This window comes from Triturus cristatus, chromosome 6 (assembly GCF_964204655.1).
Source record: "Triturus cristatus chromosome 6, aTriCri1.1, whole genome shotgun sequence".
In the NCBI taxonomy this organism is placed as follows: domain Eukaryota; kingdom Metazoa; phylum Chordata; class Amphibia; order Caudata; family Salamandridae; genus Triturus; species Triturus cristatus.
Genome location: NC_140589.1, coordinates 150441295 through 150456820, shown reverse-complemented (window position 1 = coordinate 150456820; position 15526 = coordinate 150441295). Strand labels below are relative to the sequence as shown.

Here is a 15526-nt window from a genome sequence, read left to right as displayed (position 1 = left end):
GGCCCCACCTGACCAGCCGTAGCACACATCCGACAGGGATGAGTACCAGGTAGATACCTTGGAGCGTAGATTCTCACCAGAAGTCCCGGCCAGACGATTCACACATCGCCTCAGGAACGCCAGGCGACTGATGTATACAAGACGTGTAGGCAAGTGACAGCGCACCATCCACACTGTATGCCGGATCAACTGTCAGCGCATCCAACTCTTGGAGAGCAGCATCACAATTACGTTGATGGAGAGAACACAAAGGGGAGATGATCAGCTGCCCCCTCCGCAGCTAGTCACCAGTGTTATATAGATATCTTCATTACTGATCATCCACTCTCCATCTCACAGGATGGAACACCAACATTCTAACTTGAGCTCCCTGGGAGGGACTATAACTGGGGACTGACAGGGGGAGCGGGGCGAACCATTGCATGGAAAACACATGTACCTTATAAACACATACTAGTTAAATTACAACAACATTCTTGTTACATTACAACAACATGTTTTTTAGATTTTAGCGTATAAGATATGGTGTGCATTGTGTGTTGCGTACAATAACTGGCACATTTCAGGGAGGTTTCAGTTTTGTGCTTGCTGAAACATAACTGACCTTTCACTGTGTTTTGTTTTACTGCATAAATAAATATAAACACACACAATACATAAAGGGTAACTGTGTAATATAGTCCAATATTGCATCCTGGTGATATTTATAAGCCATTAGGCTGAACCCCAACATGGCAATGTAGGATCCTACTATACATGTTACCCGTTAAGTTTTTTTAACATAATATTTTCATTTTGGGGAAGTTAGCACAATTAAACTGGTCTCTCTCAAAGTGGAGCTAACAATGGGCACTAATTGAAATTATAATGTTTAATTTCTGTTTATTTTTCTTGAATACTTTGTTGAAAAAACAACGGACAATGGTGATTTATGTGAATATGAGGCTGAGGCATCTACTGCATTAGTATACATTTCCTGCATAATTTATCACTTAATTTGTGGATCTCAACACAAATAATGTTTCTACCGCAAATGAACACCTTTACCGCCAAACTGCTAAATGGATTTACACCAAATTTGGCAAAAAGGTACATCTTTACCCAGAAAACTTGCTTTATGTGACATGGTGTAATCCGTTCAGCAGTTTTTGAGAAATGAAGGTTACATTTTGAGAGATATATCAGGCTGTGGTAGTATTACGGGACCAGCAGATGAAAAGATAAGATCTGATTGGCTGCCTCGCATCAACAAAGATGTTTAACAGCCATTTTGAGACTCGGCGTCTGAGTTCCTGTGTCCTAAAAAAATAACATATAGGGGGCAGGGTAGGGATACCCTGACCCACTAGAACTTGTTACCTCACATATTACATAACTCATGACGTTTTCTGAGATCATTGATAACACCAATGGGACATCTCAAATTGATGACAACACTGTATGACAGGGGCGCAAATTATAGTCACTTAAGTTCATTATAGCTGGTGAATTTCAGTGTTTTTTTGTTTAAAATGTAACATTTTAACTGACATTTTCACCTAACGTTAATGTCACATTAACCTTTGTTTTTTTCAGTGAATATATATATGTAAATTGATTTATTTAGGACTATAATTCGTCAAAGCTCATCAAACTAGCAAAGACATGGATGATTGCTAGTGATTTATAGTGTGTGGGAACTTTCTGTGCACTTAACAGATTCCTTCTATAGCTGGAAAAAAGTCAATAATGTGTTACCATTGTGACTTAAGTGGTAGGGTGGGGGGGAGTACCAACTAATGAAGACATCAATCCCTTGTTAGAGGAACACTGTCCTGATAAAAGTAACCAGTTACAGTTCCTTCTTAGGCACTCATTGTGAGTAGCCAGTTAACTCTGATGGGGCTTTTAACATCAGTTGCCGGACCCACCACAGTGCACCTTTTTACCTAAAGAGGCTGCAATCTCTGGGTGTAAGTATGGGCCTAAAATGAATAATTATGGGGAAGTGGACCCAGAATTACAGATTCCTCCATTAATTCCTAATTTCTTAGTAGACCCTCTTTCGAAATTGGACAGATTTTTCCTACCCCTGGAGTTAAGAGTACCTGATTCCTGGGTGGAGAAATACTGAACCATTTCCAGGGGTACTCTTAACAAGGGCCATAAAGAGGAGTTGTAAGGCTTGGGCAATTTGGGCAATTGTGCAGGGCTCCCACATTCCAGGGGCCCCCTGGGAATGTGAACTTTCTCTCTAGCTCACTTATGCCTGTTTCTGTATCTCAACCTTTAATGCATAATTTTTGCTTGGTAACATAGGGCTTCAATTAGCAGAAAATGAGCAATAACATTCATAGATGTTCAAAACAAGGGCCCCACAATATTTCTTGCCCAGGGCCTCCAAAATTCTTAATGTGACACTGGGGCCATAGCCTTGATTTAGGCTATGTGAGCTTAAAACTGTCCACAAGGGGCAGTAGGAGGATGGGCATCACAAGGTCAATGGAATCCGGGAGATGGAGTCTCAGCCCGAAGTCATCTTCAATGTGTTTGGTGCAAGGTGGGAAAGTAACCAGATAAACAATGTGCTTTCTTTTATTTATGTTTAATATTCCAAAGTCTTAACTTCAAAATTAAATGCCTAATTTTTAAAATAATAAGTGCTGGGGCCCAGAGTTTTCCTCAGAAGCCTGTAGATGGCATTGACTAATACCAAGCTGGCTAGTCTTGAATCCACCACGTCTATTTCTTCAACCACCATATAGTCTCTGTCCCTTTATTTCACTTTTGCAGGTTCTTTTTTATCACTGCGTTTTTCTTTTTGTTTTTACTGTTTTTACGTCTTTCTCTTTCCCTTGCTTTCATCATTTTCTGTTTCTGTGTCTCTCTCTCTCTCTTGCTCTGGGTAAAAGCCTGAAAAGTAGGGTCAGTGCTCAACCCTACCTGCAACCATGTCTCAAATTAAGCCTGAGTTAGCTTCTCTGCCGCAAACAATTAATCAGCAACTTCATGTAAAATGCTCAAACATCCCATAGAAATGTTTTTGCCACTTACCTGACGTTTGACGTCACATTGTAGATTCCTGACTTTCAATTTGACTTAGTGTTGCTAGTTTTCTCATGAGCCTGCATAGCTGCCAATTGTCCATTTTTTACTGGGACAGTCCTGGCAAGTTGGACACTGTCCCAGGTAATTCACTATCCTGGGACAGTCCTGGCAATGTAAGATGGTTTACGATTGGACTACTAAAGACATCTCAGCCAAACCTGGTGCGACGCGCAGAATTCCAAAGTTCTGATTGTCTTCCACGCAGGCCATTCATTCTCATGGCGGGTGCCGCTTTAGTGGGCTGGGCTTGGGTAAATCTACGCCTGACGAAAGTTAGTCAGTGGGCTCGGCGGTGACAGGCGTCCTTACCCAGGTGAGCTAGGCTGCTGCATGATGCGGCTCTGGATGGTACAGAGGAAGGGAAGGAAGAATGTGGGGGCTGAGCAGGGCCAGCCACGGGTGTTCAGAGTGAGCGATGACTGGACCCGGTTGAAGACCAGTGGTGACAGGGCCTGGTTGATGCACATTTCCTTAGACTTCTAGCTGGTCGATGAATACCGTACAGGTGTTGACCGGGGTCGGCAGGATACTGGAGGTTGTTCTAGAAGGCGAGTGTGACTTATCTAGCAATTACACTTTTGCCATTACTGCTGCATTAACTGCCTCAGGGTGTAGAACTGGATTGGAGGCTTTTGGGCATGAGTGGCTGGGCAGGTCACGGTCAGCATGGTTCCCTTGCAGTTGACATGCTCCATGGCAGTAACACATAGGTCCTGTTCTGCATTGGTGTTGTGCAAGTGAATCAGCTGTCTCGAGTGTCTAAAGGCACAGGGTATGGCACTGAAGACAGCGTTCCCCACACCACGCCCTCTTCACCCTGACTTCTGTCTACAGCTCAGCTACAGATAAGATGCAACACAGTAGAGACTCCAAGACTGCAGCTGGGCGACAGCGACCAGGCCGAGCAGGTGGGCGGATTTTCCTAGCACTGTCAGTGACTCAGTTGGTAAGTCAAATAGAACGTGTTCTTGCTGGAGAGAGATCGGAGTTTTGTCTAGTGCAAGTTTTGACTCACCAGTAGCGCAGAGGGCTAATTGTGCCTGCTGCTAAGAATGTGTGTCATGCACATCACAGACCTAATGTTGCTAAAAGAAGTTATCTTAGGTACAAAAGCATTCTTACTAGTAAAGCTAACCCCAACCACTGTGGTACGTTTTAAACCTGAGTTTCTACTTCTCCATACTAAACACCCTTAAAATAAACTGCCTCCTAGTATCTGTCATATCTGACTCGTAGACCGGGTAATCCTCATTGTTTTATTTAAAATTTCCTAGCCTGATTTACACACACATGATTCATTGTCTCTGTGTAAAGTGTCAGAGATGTTAAGTGTTCTGACACCCTGTACTGGTATGAGCAGCGCTATAAAACAAATTGCATTTTTGTGACACAGGGACTATGTTGGCCAGTGGTTATGAGGGAAGCCATGGAGAACGCGGTAATGGGGCACCAAATACAACTGTTGCACTGGGCGCCATCTGCTGGTCCTGAGAGAGTGAGTAAGTAATGTCTGTCACTGTGCTATTTGAGATTGATACTTTTGTCCAGTTGGGAAGGTGTTGTTATCGGTCTTGACTGTATGTTTGTATGAACTTTAGTAGCACATTGCATATTTTATAATGCAAGTGACAATCTGTGACAGTATTTTAAGTAGGCGGAGGTAAATTATGCTAATTATATGGGTTAGGCAGAGTGGGCAGAGCTGAGGGGCGGTGGATGTGGTAAATGTTCAATAAGTAATTGATAGCTGTGCTGCAAAGTGTCCCTGAAATTTCTTTTCAATTTGGCAACTATGTCCCTGGTTGAAACTATTGTATACCAGTTACTCACTTTAACATAGTTTGTGAGAATCATTTAGCACACTATAATTTTGCCAACATTCATGATCTAAAATGTTACAATGTGCAGCTCGGTCAGTCTTACCTTGTAGTCCAAGCCTTCAGAGCAGTTAAAGACAACACAATGCTTCCCAAGAGCCTGTAGAGAGGATTACAGCAAACTAGAGTAATTACTATGAATATATCACCAACACTGTTCCTGGGTTTTCACAGGAGAAGGAATACATTATTGCATTGTATGCTCATTGAAACCAAACATTAAAGAGAGCAACTATTATTGGCCTGACCTTGACAAAGCCAATTTGTTGACTACATTTTATTGTGCATGCACGCAAAGTCACAGTGTACATATGCAAAGTAACACACCTACAGCTTACATGTGAACACAGACAAAAACTGACTGTGCCCTCCTAGTCTCTTGGGCCCTCATTACAAGTGACCACTTCATTTCAATGATGTCTGGAGCAGGACATACTGGCCCAAGTGAACTTATGAGATATTTAGTTTCTCCCGAACTGGCCGAAAACTGTGGGTGAACGTCTGCGCCAACATGAGAAGTACCAATGTAATCTGACTCGTAATTACCAGCTCACCTGGTAATTCCTCATTCCTTAGTTGACCCTCAGGGCTAGATGTGTCATGCTCCTGAAGTTCTGTACAGGTTATGTACTAATGGTATCTATGTTGGGTCAAGTGGGGGTTCTTCGAGGCATCCAGTTTACAGGCAGACAAGGTAACCAGATTGTACTGGACCGAGAGGCTCAGATGTATTTCGGAAAGTGGATGCATGTAGAGAAGGCTGGTACTACTGAATTCTACTTGTGCAACAGGCCTTCACCTATAGGCAGGGATGTGGGTTATTTTTTAACTCCTTTACAAATAACTTAAAGGATCACACTGTGGAATGCTGTAATAGTGTCTAAGGCCTAGTTTGGCTGTGAGCAATAGTGTTGTTTTTCTATATAAATAGTGCTTCCTCTTGCGTGAGCCTGGGTCTCTGAAAGCTTTGTAGATTACCAAGAAGAAAGAGAGAGATGTAAAGAAAGAGTGACAGAGAGAGAGAAAAAAAGAGTGTGGGGGAGAGAGAGAGAAAGAGAGAAAGAGTGTGTGTGTGTGTGTGTGTTGACATATGCTGTACTCATTAGAGAGAGTAGATGACCTCTCTTAAAAGTCATTTTAATCTGAAAATAAATTAAGAGGTGGGTAAATACTTACAAGAGCCTAGAGGATTTAGTGATGTTTTTTCATAATTGGAGTCATCATGGCTAATTTCATTTTGGATGCCACTGATGACTCCAAAAATATGATGGCCTATTTGGGAGGGAGTGACTGGGAAAACCAGTAAAGATTTGTTTTTTTAGGCAGGAGGAATGCATCAAAGGAAGTCCAAGCACAGTGTTCTATTATACTATTAAGATAAAGAAGGAGAAGACAAGGAAGAAGAAGAAGACGAAGAAGGACAAGAATTAACAAAAATATGGTTCTCTATTGTTTTACGTCAAGTCTCCCAGAATTACATACTGTAGATAGCATTTTCTTTTAGTACCCAACTTGTTTTGCTTCTCAACTTGCTGAGCTTGACCTGCAGATTGTGGCAGATGTTAGGAAGCACTAAGCTCAAAGCTAACATACTGCAGGCTCAGTGAGCGTGAACATTTATTAAGGCACACAAACAGACTGCTGACAGGCACAAACGTGACAGCAGAGATCCAAACATCCATTTTAAAACAGATATTTCTTTTCAAAAAGTGAAGTTGCTAGTTCAGTAAACTTGCATTCGAGGATCCTAACTCTAATTTACTTTTCGGAATGATACACCATTTGGGGTCGTAATGCTTATTTTTTTTATCCAGGTTACTATGTTATTGTTTTGCACTCTCCTTGCCAGGACATCACATTACTAAACTATTGAACGGTTTTATGTTGTTCATATTACTTGCATCCCTCATCACAGCTTAAAGTGTTCAGCCTTCAGTTAGGCCTAGTTACCAAAAGTTGAACTGAGAGAACCTTAAAATGTTTTAGTCAAGCAGCATTTGTGTACAGGGGCTGCTAATGCTTGGGTAGGGCATAAACGCCTTCAATCTGTCCTTCACCCACTGCGCCAATGCCTTTGTCCATCATAAAGGGTCCATTAAAAAAGGTATGAAAGTACCATTACAGAGCCACTTCAGCCCCGGCTACCACTTCAAATTTTAAAACTCTCAATCATCGTAACTAGGAGCATTCAAACAGCCAATCGATAGACCAAGCACATTTATCAGATGGCCTATGCAGCGTTATGCCATTTGGAGGATCTTCAATCTGCGAAACAACCTATTAACATAGTAGCGCAAGACCTAGATGGGTCTTAATGTAAAGTACTTGTTGAGTGTACATTTGAATATTAAGGAGATGGTTAGTCTCCCCTTTCCCCTGTAGTTTATTATGATATAGATGGTTTTTATCCTCACTGTTGGACCCAGTGGTTTCCAGCTAGCTGGGATGCATCGAAGCCAGTCAGAGTCCACCGCTCTAGATAGGATGAGTACAATACACTTGTCCGATAACCTGTGCTCACCCTTGGGTAGCTTGGCACCGAGCAGTCAGGCTTATCCTCATGGCCGAATTGTAAAGTACTGGCACACCACCACCCTCGCACCACACTGCATACGCCACAAAGAGACTCCACACTGTATGAATAAAACACTGGTCTCATTGAATTCAGAATGAGATACACATTGTATATATACTTTACATTTATATGCAAATGTTGAACTTTCCCATTGAAATCAAAACAAGATACACCTTGTATTGAATATGCTACTTACCAGTATGCATCTGTTCTTGGCATGTAGGGCTGCTGACATTCAGATCTGTGCATAGATCGCCGCCTAGTGTTGGGTCCGGATGATTGCACATTGTTGTCCTGGAAGAGTCTTCGAAGTATCACGAGATAGGTGGCTCCTCCCCTGAACTACAGTGCGCATGGGCATCCTCTCCATCCTTAGATTGTTTTTCGCCATTGTGGCAGTGATGGAGTAGATACAGTAAGTGATGACCATGTTATACAGTAATTATGAGTGCTGCAGCCGCTACAGGCGCCGGGGAGGAGGGCGGGCGATATGAATGTCAGCAGCCCTACATGCCAAGAACAGATGCATACTGGTAAGTAGCATATTCAGTTCGAGGCATGTGGGCTGCTGAATTCATATCTGTGCATAGATTATATAGCAGTCCCTACATTAGCGGCGGCTGCCCGTGCCAGCTGCAGCAGTCTGAAAAAGAGTTTTGAGAACAGCCTGTCCTACAGCTGCCTGCTGTTTTGAGTGTACATCTACACAGTAGTGTTTGGTAAATGTATGTATAGTGGACCATGTGGCTGCTCTACGTATTTCCTGTAAAGGAATGTTTCCTAGGAAAGCCATGGACGCCCCTAACTTTCGTGTTGAGTGGGCTCGTGGGGGAATCGTTAATGTGCGTTTAGCTTTTTGATAGCAAATTTTTTTTTTTTTTTTTTTTTTTTTTGAAACCGTTTATTGCAGTTTATAGAAGTTACAGGTATGGGCCTACAACCACACGGCCGGCCGCTAGAGCATCAAAAGCATATTACATACATACAGCAAAAAATTTTCTCAGCGGTGCACAGTAGGAAGACAGGAGTGATCAATAGTGCAGGCCTCACAGCTCCATGCCCACAGTACGGTTCCATTTTCTTAATACAAAACAACATAAACAAACCACAACCGCAAGGCAACCCTCGATCCAAAGTGGCAACACGTGCTCCATAAGTGGGGGATCCAAACCAGCAGCAAAATTCTGAAGAGGGGGACGGGAGTAGATCAGGGACTGGGGAACCGCGCGCCCGCGGCCAAGGGAGGGGCGCCATCTAGGGAGACGGAGCCGGCGAGGCCGCTGGTAGCAGCGGCGGCTCACAAATACCCCCGCGGTAGGCGTTCCAGGGGCCCCAGAGTTTCATCCACGCCCCAGGCTTACCCCTCGCCACATACACCACCTTTTCACGAAACATACACCAATCCATATGTTCTTTCCAGGCAGACACCGCAGGGGGCCTCTGGGATCCCCACAATTGGGCAATATCACGCTTGGCTATCATGTATCCCAGCGTCACCCACCGCGCCTGCGGGACCGAGTAGTCATTTGGTTCCCAGACATTCAGCAAGCATCTCCTCGCTTCAGGCAGCAGCGCGACACGCGTAACCATTCGTAGAACCTCATGCACACCACGCCAGAATCGCTCCACCTTCGGGCACTCCCACAGTATATGCATGAAAGTCGCCAACGCACCACAGCCACGCTTACACATTCCATCACCGGCAAAACCCATACGTAGAAGCCTTGGCCCCGTCACATAGACCCGGTGAAGGATCTTGAGCTGGACGAAACGAAGGCGAGCCGGGATGGCCACCTCTTTCGGAGAGGCCACCGCGGAAATCCAATCCTCGTCGTCCAGCTCCAGCCCGTCGGCAACCCACGCCTCGCGGAGACTACTCAGCAGACACGATCTATCGTTAATCAATTTTTTGTATATGAGGGAGATCGTGCTGTCCGGGACATGGCCATCTAGCACTCTGTCCTCCAGGGGGGAAGACTCCGGAATGGATGCAACATCCGGGAAGACGGAGCCCAGCGCATGGCGGACCTGTAGGTACCGAAAGTACTCACTGCCCTGCAGCTGAAACTCCGCCTGCAGCGTCTCAAAAGTTTTGAATCCCCCCCTCGTCCAGAGATCTCCCACCGTGCTGATTCCGATCGTGTCCCACTTTTCGAAGCCCTTCGACGTCCACAGGGAGCCCAACCTCTCAGATGCATACAGCGGAGACGCTCGGGTCAAACGGTCCTTCCACCCCATAGCTGCATTGGCCGCGTGCCAGACACGCACCATGACACGCGTCGGTCCCGTCAAACGGGAGTCGGGCGCGCCAGAGTAGAGCGCTCGATTATAATCGCCACCGGGCAGAAGCGTCCTGTCCATCTCAAATGCCGGGTTCAAGGCGGGCCCGTAAAGGCCATGGTTAATTGCAGCTAGTTGGGAGGCCCAGTAATACCGTTTGATGTCCGGGAGGGCGACCCCTCCATCGTACCACGGGAGCGTCAATTTAGCAAGAGCAATACGCGGCCTCCCGTCCCAGAACAGGCGCCGCTGGAGGCCCTCCACCTCGCGAAAGTAGCGTGCCGGGACCAAGTCCATGGCATTCTGGAGGGCGTAGAGGAAGCGCGGCAGGGACATCATTTTAAATAAGGCCGCTCGGCCGAGCGGCGAGAGCGGCAGACGCCGCCAGCGCACCACGTCCTCCCGCAGACGCTGGAGGGGGGGCAACAAGTTCCGCTCATAGCGGGCCTCCGGGTCAAGAGTGATATATATACCCAGGTACCGGAAACCCTGGGAGGCAATCTGGATCGGACAGTCCCGTGGCAGGACCGGGGCCTCCCCGGAGAGCACATAGACACAGGATTTCGCCCAGTTGATGACCAGGCCTGAGTTGCGACCGAAGGAGCGCAAAACATCAACCAGGACGATCAGTGACTTGCGCGGGGAGGCGAGATACAAAAGGATATCGTCAGCATAGAGGGACACTCGGTCCTCATGCTCGGGGGTCCAGCGGAGACCACGGATAGAAGGGTGCCACCGCAGCCACTCCGCCAGGGGCTCCATGGCCAGGGCGAACAGGAGAGGCGACAGGGGACAACCCTGTCGCGTGCCCCGCCCCAGCGCAAATGGGGCAGATACTCGCCCATTCACCACCACCTGCGCCAACGGGCCCGAATATAGCAATTTGACCCAGCTGACGAAGCCCGGGCCAAACCCAAACTTCGCCAGCATCGCCCAAATATAGGGCCATTCGAGCGTATCAAACGCCATGGTGGCGTCCAAGGACGCCAAGATGGCCGGCTCCCGCACAAACGGGACACGTGCGAGCACCCCGTGTAAGCGCCGCAGATTAAGCGCCGTGTTGCGATGTGGTATAAAGCCCGATTGGTCTTGGTGGACCAAATCGCCCACCACGCCAACCAACCGGTTGGCCAACACCTTGGCGAGGATTTTGGGCTCCGCGTTCAGAAGCGAAATCGGCCTATAGGATGTGACCCGCTCACGGGGCTTCCCCTCCTTATGGATCACCACAATTGTAGCCAGACGCTGGTCCGGCGGGAGGGAGCCCTGCGAGTGGGCCGCAAGGAACATCGCGCGCAGGTGGGGCGCCAGCACATCCGGGCGTAGCTTGTATAGCTCAATGGGAATACCATTGGGGCCCATGGCCTTGCCGGATGCAACCGAGCGAATAGCCGAGGCAATTTCGTCCGAGGTGGGCGGGGCATCCAGCGAATCCCTGTCCTCCACCGTAAGGGATGGCAGTGCGATGTCCCGAAGCAAGGCATGGGAATCTTCCTCCGAGCAGGGAGAAACCGGGGAGTAGACTTCGCGGAAATAATCCGCGAAGCAGGAGACAATGGCTTCCGGCTCAGTGACGCACACACCATCCACGCTCTCAATCAAAGGCACCACACGGCTCGCTCTTTCCCTCTTGTCCAACCACGCAATCAATTTGCCAGCCTTGTCACCCACATCATACAATCGCCCCTGCTGCTCTCTACTGAGGCCCCTGGCCGCCTCCGTGACGAGGGCCCGATAGGCCGCCTGCTTTAGGTGCAAAACATGTAACTTAGCATCTGTTACCCCGCTCCCCAGGTCACCCTCCAGTTCTGCAATCTCGGCCTCAACCCGGGTCACCTCCTCCCGCTCGCGCCGCCGGGCATTGGAGATAAAGGAGAGGGCCTCCCCTCTAAGAACCACCTTGAAAGCCTCCCACAGGGAGATGGCAGACGGGACCGACCCCACATTCTCATCGAAATAGCGCTGTAAGGATTTGATCAAGTCGGCACGAATGGTGGGGTCGCGCAAATACCATGCATTGATCGGGGCCACCCTGCCATCCCCCCTCGGGAAGACATCGAAATGCAACAACAATGGGGAGTGGTCTGAGATACCCCGTGCCAGATGGCGCACCTCCCCCACCCTCCCTGCATGGGCCGCCGGGACAAGGATGTAATCAAGCCGCGAGAGGCTACCATGGGCCCCCGAGTGGAAGGTGTACTGTTGCAATACGGGATGCTTTAAGCGCCAGCAATCCACCAGGCCCAGCGTGTCTAAAAGGCCGGGCAGCCACGCCTGTGCCCGGGGGAGGTCCCTAGGGGGATGGCGATCCATAGACCCAGAGGCAACCGCGTTAAAGTCCCCTCCAACCACCAATAGGCCACCCGGAAGGTCCAGAAGGAGGCGCCCCAGGTCCGCAAATGTAGTGGCTTGTAACCCAGGCGGGACGTACACTGATATAAAGATAAACACTCTACCCTCCATTCGTCCCACCAGAACAGTGTAACGTCCCCTCTCATCATGGCGCACCTCGTCAATCTCCAACGGGAGCGAGTTCTTGACCATAATACCCACCCCCCGCGAGCCCGAAGTGAAGCCGGAGTGGGCCGCCAAACGATATCCCCGCCGATTCATTGCATGAAAGGTGTTACCTATAAGGTGTGTCTCCTGGAGGAAGACAACATCTGGTGAAATACGTTTTAAATACTGCAGGACCACACCACGCTTAATCCTATCCCCCAGGCCGTTGACATTCCATGACAACACAATCAAATCCCTACCCCCCATCATACGTCAAAACAATCGGTCGCCCCCCACCGAGCATCTTAAAAACAACAAAACAGTTGCGGGTTTGCCTTGCGGTGTTAACAAACAACACACCCCCCCCACCCCCCGGTCCCAACAGAACTCCCCCCTCCCTGCACCCCTGCATGAGCCCAGACAGCCCCCCCAAAGTGCAGTGTGCCTGTCGCCCCAGAGCTAAGTACTAACTAGTCCCCCAGAGGAGGAGGGAAGCCCCCAGCAGACCCCACCCGACCTCCATGGGAGGGGAACATACGAAAGCAATATATGGTAAAGGAACAATATCCCGAGCAAGGCCTATACAGTCACCCCTCAATTCTGATCCGGCGGGCCCTCCCCGCCAGCCGCGCCCCCCCCACCCCGATCTCCAGGCAAAGTATCTAACCAGTCCCCAGCCGCCTCGGGCCGGTCGAAGAAGTGCGTACGGCCATCCACCTCCACCCTCAGCTTAGCCGGAAAGAGCATTGAGTATTTGAGGTTTAGGTCCCTTAGGCGACGTTTAATACCAAGAAAGCTCTGCCGCTGCTTCTGGACCGCCGGAGTAAAGTCTGGGTAGAAGTGTACATCCATATTGTCCAGCCTGACCGGTCCCTGTTGCCTGGAGGTCTGGAGGATGGCGTCTCTGTCCCGAAAATTAAAGATCCGGGCAATAATAGGCCGCGGCGGGGCACCGGTCTTAGGGCGGCCCCCAGGGACCCGGTGGGCACGCTCCACCGCAAAAAGCTTACTCAGCCCCCGGGGCTGGAGATGGGTCAGGATCAATTCTTCCACGAAGAGATCGGCCGCCTCCGCCTCCCGGCCCTCCGGCACACCAATAATGCGAACATTGTTCCTCCGGGCCCGACCCTCGGAATCCTCCAGTCGCCGGTCCATCAGGGCGCTCGCCTGGCCAAGCCGGCGCACCTCCCTCTGGAGGGCCACCACGTCCGTCGTGAGGCTCGTTGTGGTGTGGGCCAGGGAGTCAACTCGGTCGTTCGTTTTTGACAAGTCTGCCCTCACAAGGCCCACATCCACCAGGACCGAGTCAATTTTTTGCGCCAGGGTATCGAAACGCTGGTCCACTGAGGCCTTCATCTCTGCGATGGCGCCCATGACGTCCCGGAGGGTCAGATCCACCGGTTGGGCAGGCGCCTCCGTCGGGCCCACCAGGGATGACCGCGATGTCTCCGGAGAACCCTTCTGGAGCGTATAGCGATCCATACTATTGGCCTGGTGCGCCGTGCCACGGCGGGTTGTCTTCATCTTCGTCCGGTCGCCATCTGGTTTGGTGGACATGCTGGCCCTTCCACCGTCGTGCCAAGATCTCCAAACGGGCCGCCACACCAAATCACGGGTGCCAGGGGGGGGGGGCGGGGGCGACCACCGGGCCGCGGGTCAACCCACCGCCGGCGGGTCAGCCGGGCACCTGGACAAGGCAACACCACCGCACCCCGCTCCGCAGCCCGACCCCGCCTGAGGCAAGGAGGGTGCAAAAGCGAAAGTGAAAGTGCGGGGTACGCGAGTCGCCCAGCCCCGCTAGCCGCTGTTATTCACTTCGTCCCCGGATCGCCCCACTACTCCAATCCGGGGGGCCGGCGAGGAGAAGGCCGCAACCTTCAATCGACGCTCCCACCGGTGTTCGGGGTCCGATTCGAGCCCAAAAAACGGGTGGCGCCTCAGCTCGGGTTCACCGACACAGTCCCCTCAACAAGGACAGGATATCGCCAGGATTAATTCAGGAGGTCGCGGAGGTCCTCGGGAGCCTCGCACCTACGCGGCCATCTTGGTTGCGCGCTAGGCTCCTCCTCCTCTTTGATAGCAAATTTGAATACATTTAACGATCCATCTGGCTATCCCTGCTTTGGAAATGGCGTTGCCCTTGTGTTGTGGAGAAAAGGCAACGAAAAGTTGTTTTGTTTTCCTAAAGTCCTTAGTTCTGACTATATAGTACATGAGGGCCCTCTTTACATCTAGTGTATGGAGCATTCTCTCTGCGACATTTTGTGGACTTGGAAAGAAAACAGGCAGTTCAATAGTTTGATTCATGTGGAACTGCGATATCACTTTGGGCATGAATTTGGGGTTGGTACGTAGTACAACTCTGTTTGCGTGAACCTGTATGAATGGCTCTTGAATGGTTATTGCCTGGAGTTCACTAACTCTTCTTAAGTGATTGCCACTAAGAAAGCTACTTTCCAGGTGAGGAATTGAATCTCACATGAATGGAGAGGTTCAAAGGGTGGACCCATTAATCTGGTGAGGACCACATTGAGGTTCCACACCGGTGCCGGTGGGTGTCTTGGGGGAATTACTCGTTTGAGTCCTTCCAAGAAGGCTTTGATGGCAGGCAGTCTGAATAAAGAGAGGTGCTGCCTGTTTTGAAGATAGGCTGCTATCGCGGTTAAATGGATACGTATTGAGTTGTATGCCAGATTGCATCGGTATAAGTGTAAGAGGTAACAGATGATGTTTTGAATGGATGCGTCCAGCGGGTTAATGTCATTGTTGTTGCAGTAAATGACAAACCTCTTCCATTTAGCCGCATAGCAAGCTCTGGTAGTGGGTCTCCTGGCCTCCTTGATGATATCCATACATTCAGGTGGCAGGTTGAGGTAGCCAAACTCTAAGACTTCAGGAGCCAGATTGCCAGGTTCAGCTGTTGCGGATCTGGGTGCTGCATTTCGCCATGGTTCTGCGTTAACAGTGCGGGTTTGATCCGCAGCCTTTGATGCGGCACCACGGAAAGTTCTAGAAAGGTGGTGTACCATGGTTGGCGTGCCCATGTGGGAGCAACTAGGAGGAGTGTCAGTGAGTGTTGTCGCAGTTTGCGTGCCACTAGCGGTATTAATGGCGCTGGGGGAAAAGCGTACGCAAATCTGCCGGACCAGTTCATCCATATCGCATTGCCCTGTGACTGCGGATGTGGGAACCTGGCGGCAAAGCTTTG

The 15526-nt window shown here is 49.4% G+C and overlaps 1 protein-coding gene across 1 annotated transcript in view; it reads right to left on the bottom strand.

Annotated features, from left to right (window-relative positions):
* DNAH14 (dynein axonemal heavy chain 14) overlaps positions 1-15526 on the bottom strand; it is an 894889-nt gene that overhangs the window by 623279 nt on the left and 256084 nt on the right. Inside the window, exon 30 of the mRNA XM_085610384.1 lies at positions 5011-5064. Coding sequence (XP_085466510.1) covers positions 5011-5064 — 54 coding nt within the window. The remainder of the gene's footprint in view (positions 1-5010; positions 5065-15526) is intronic.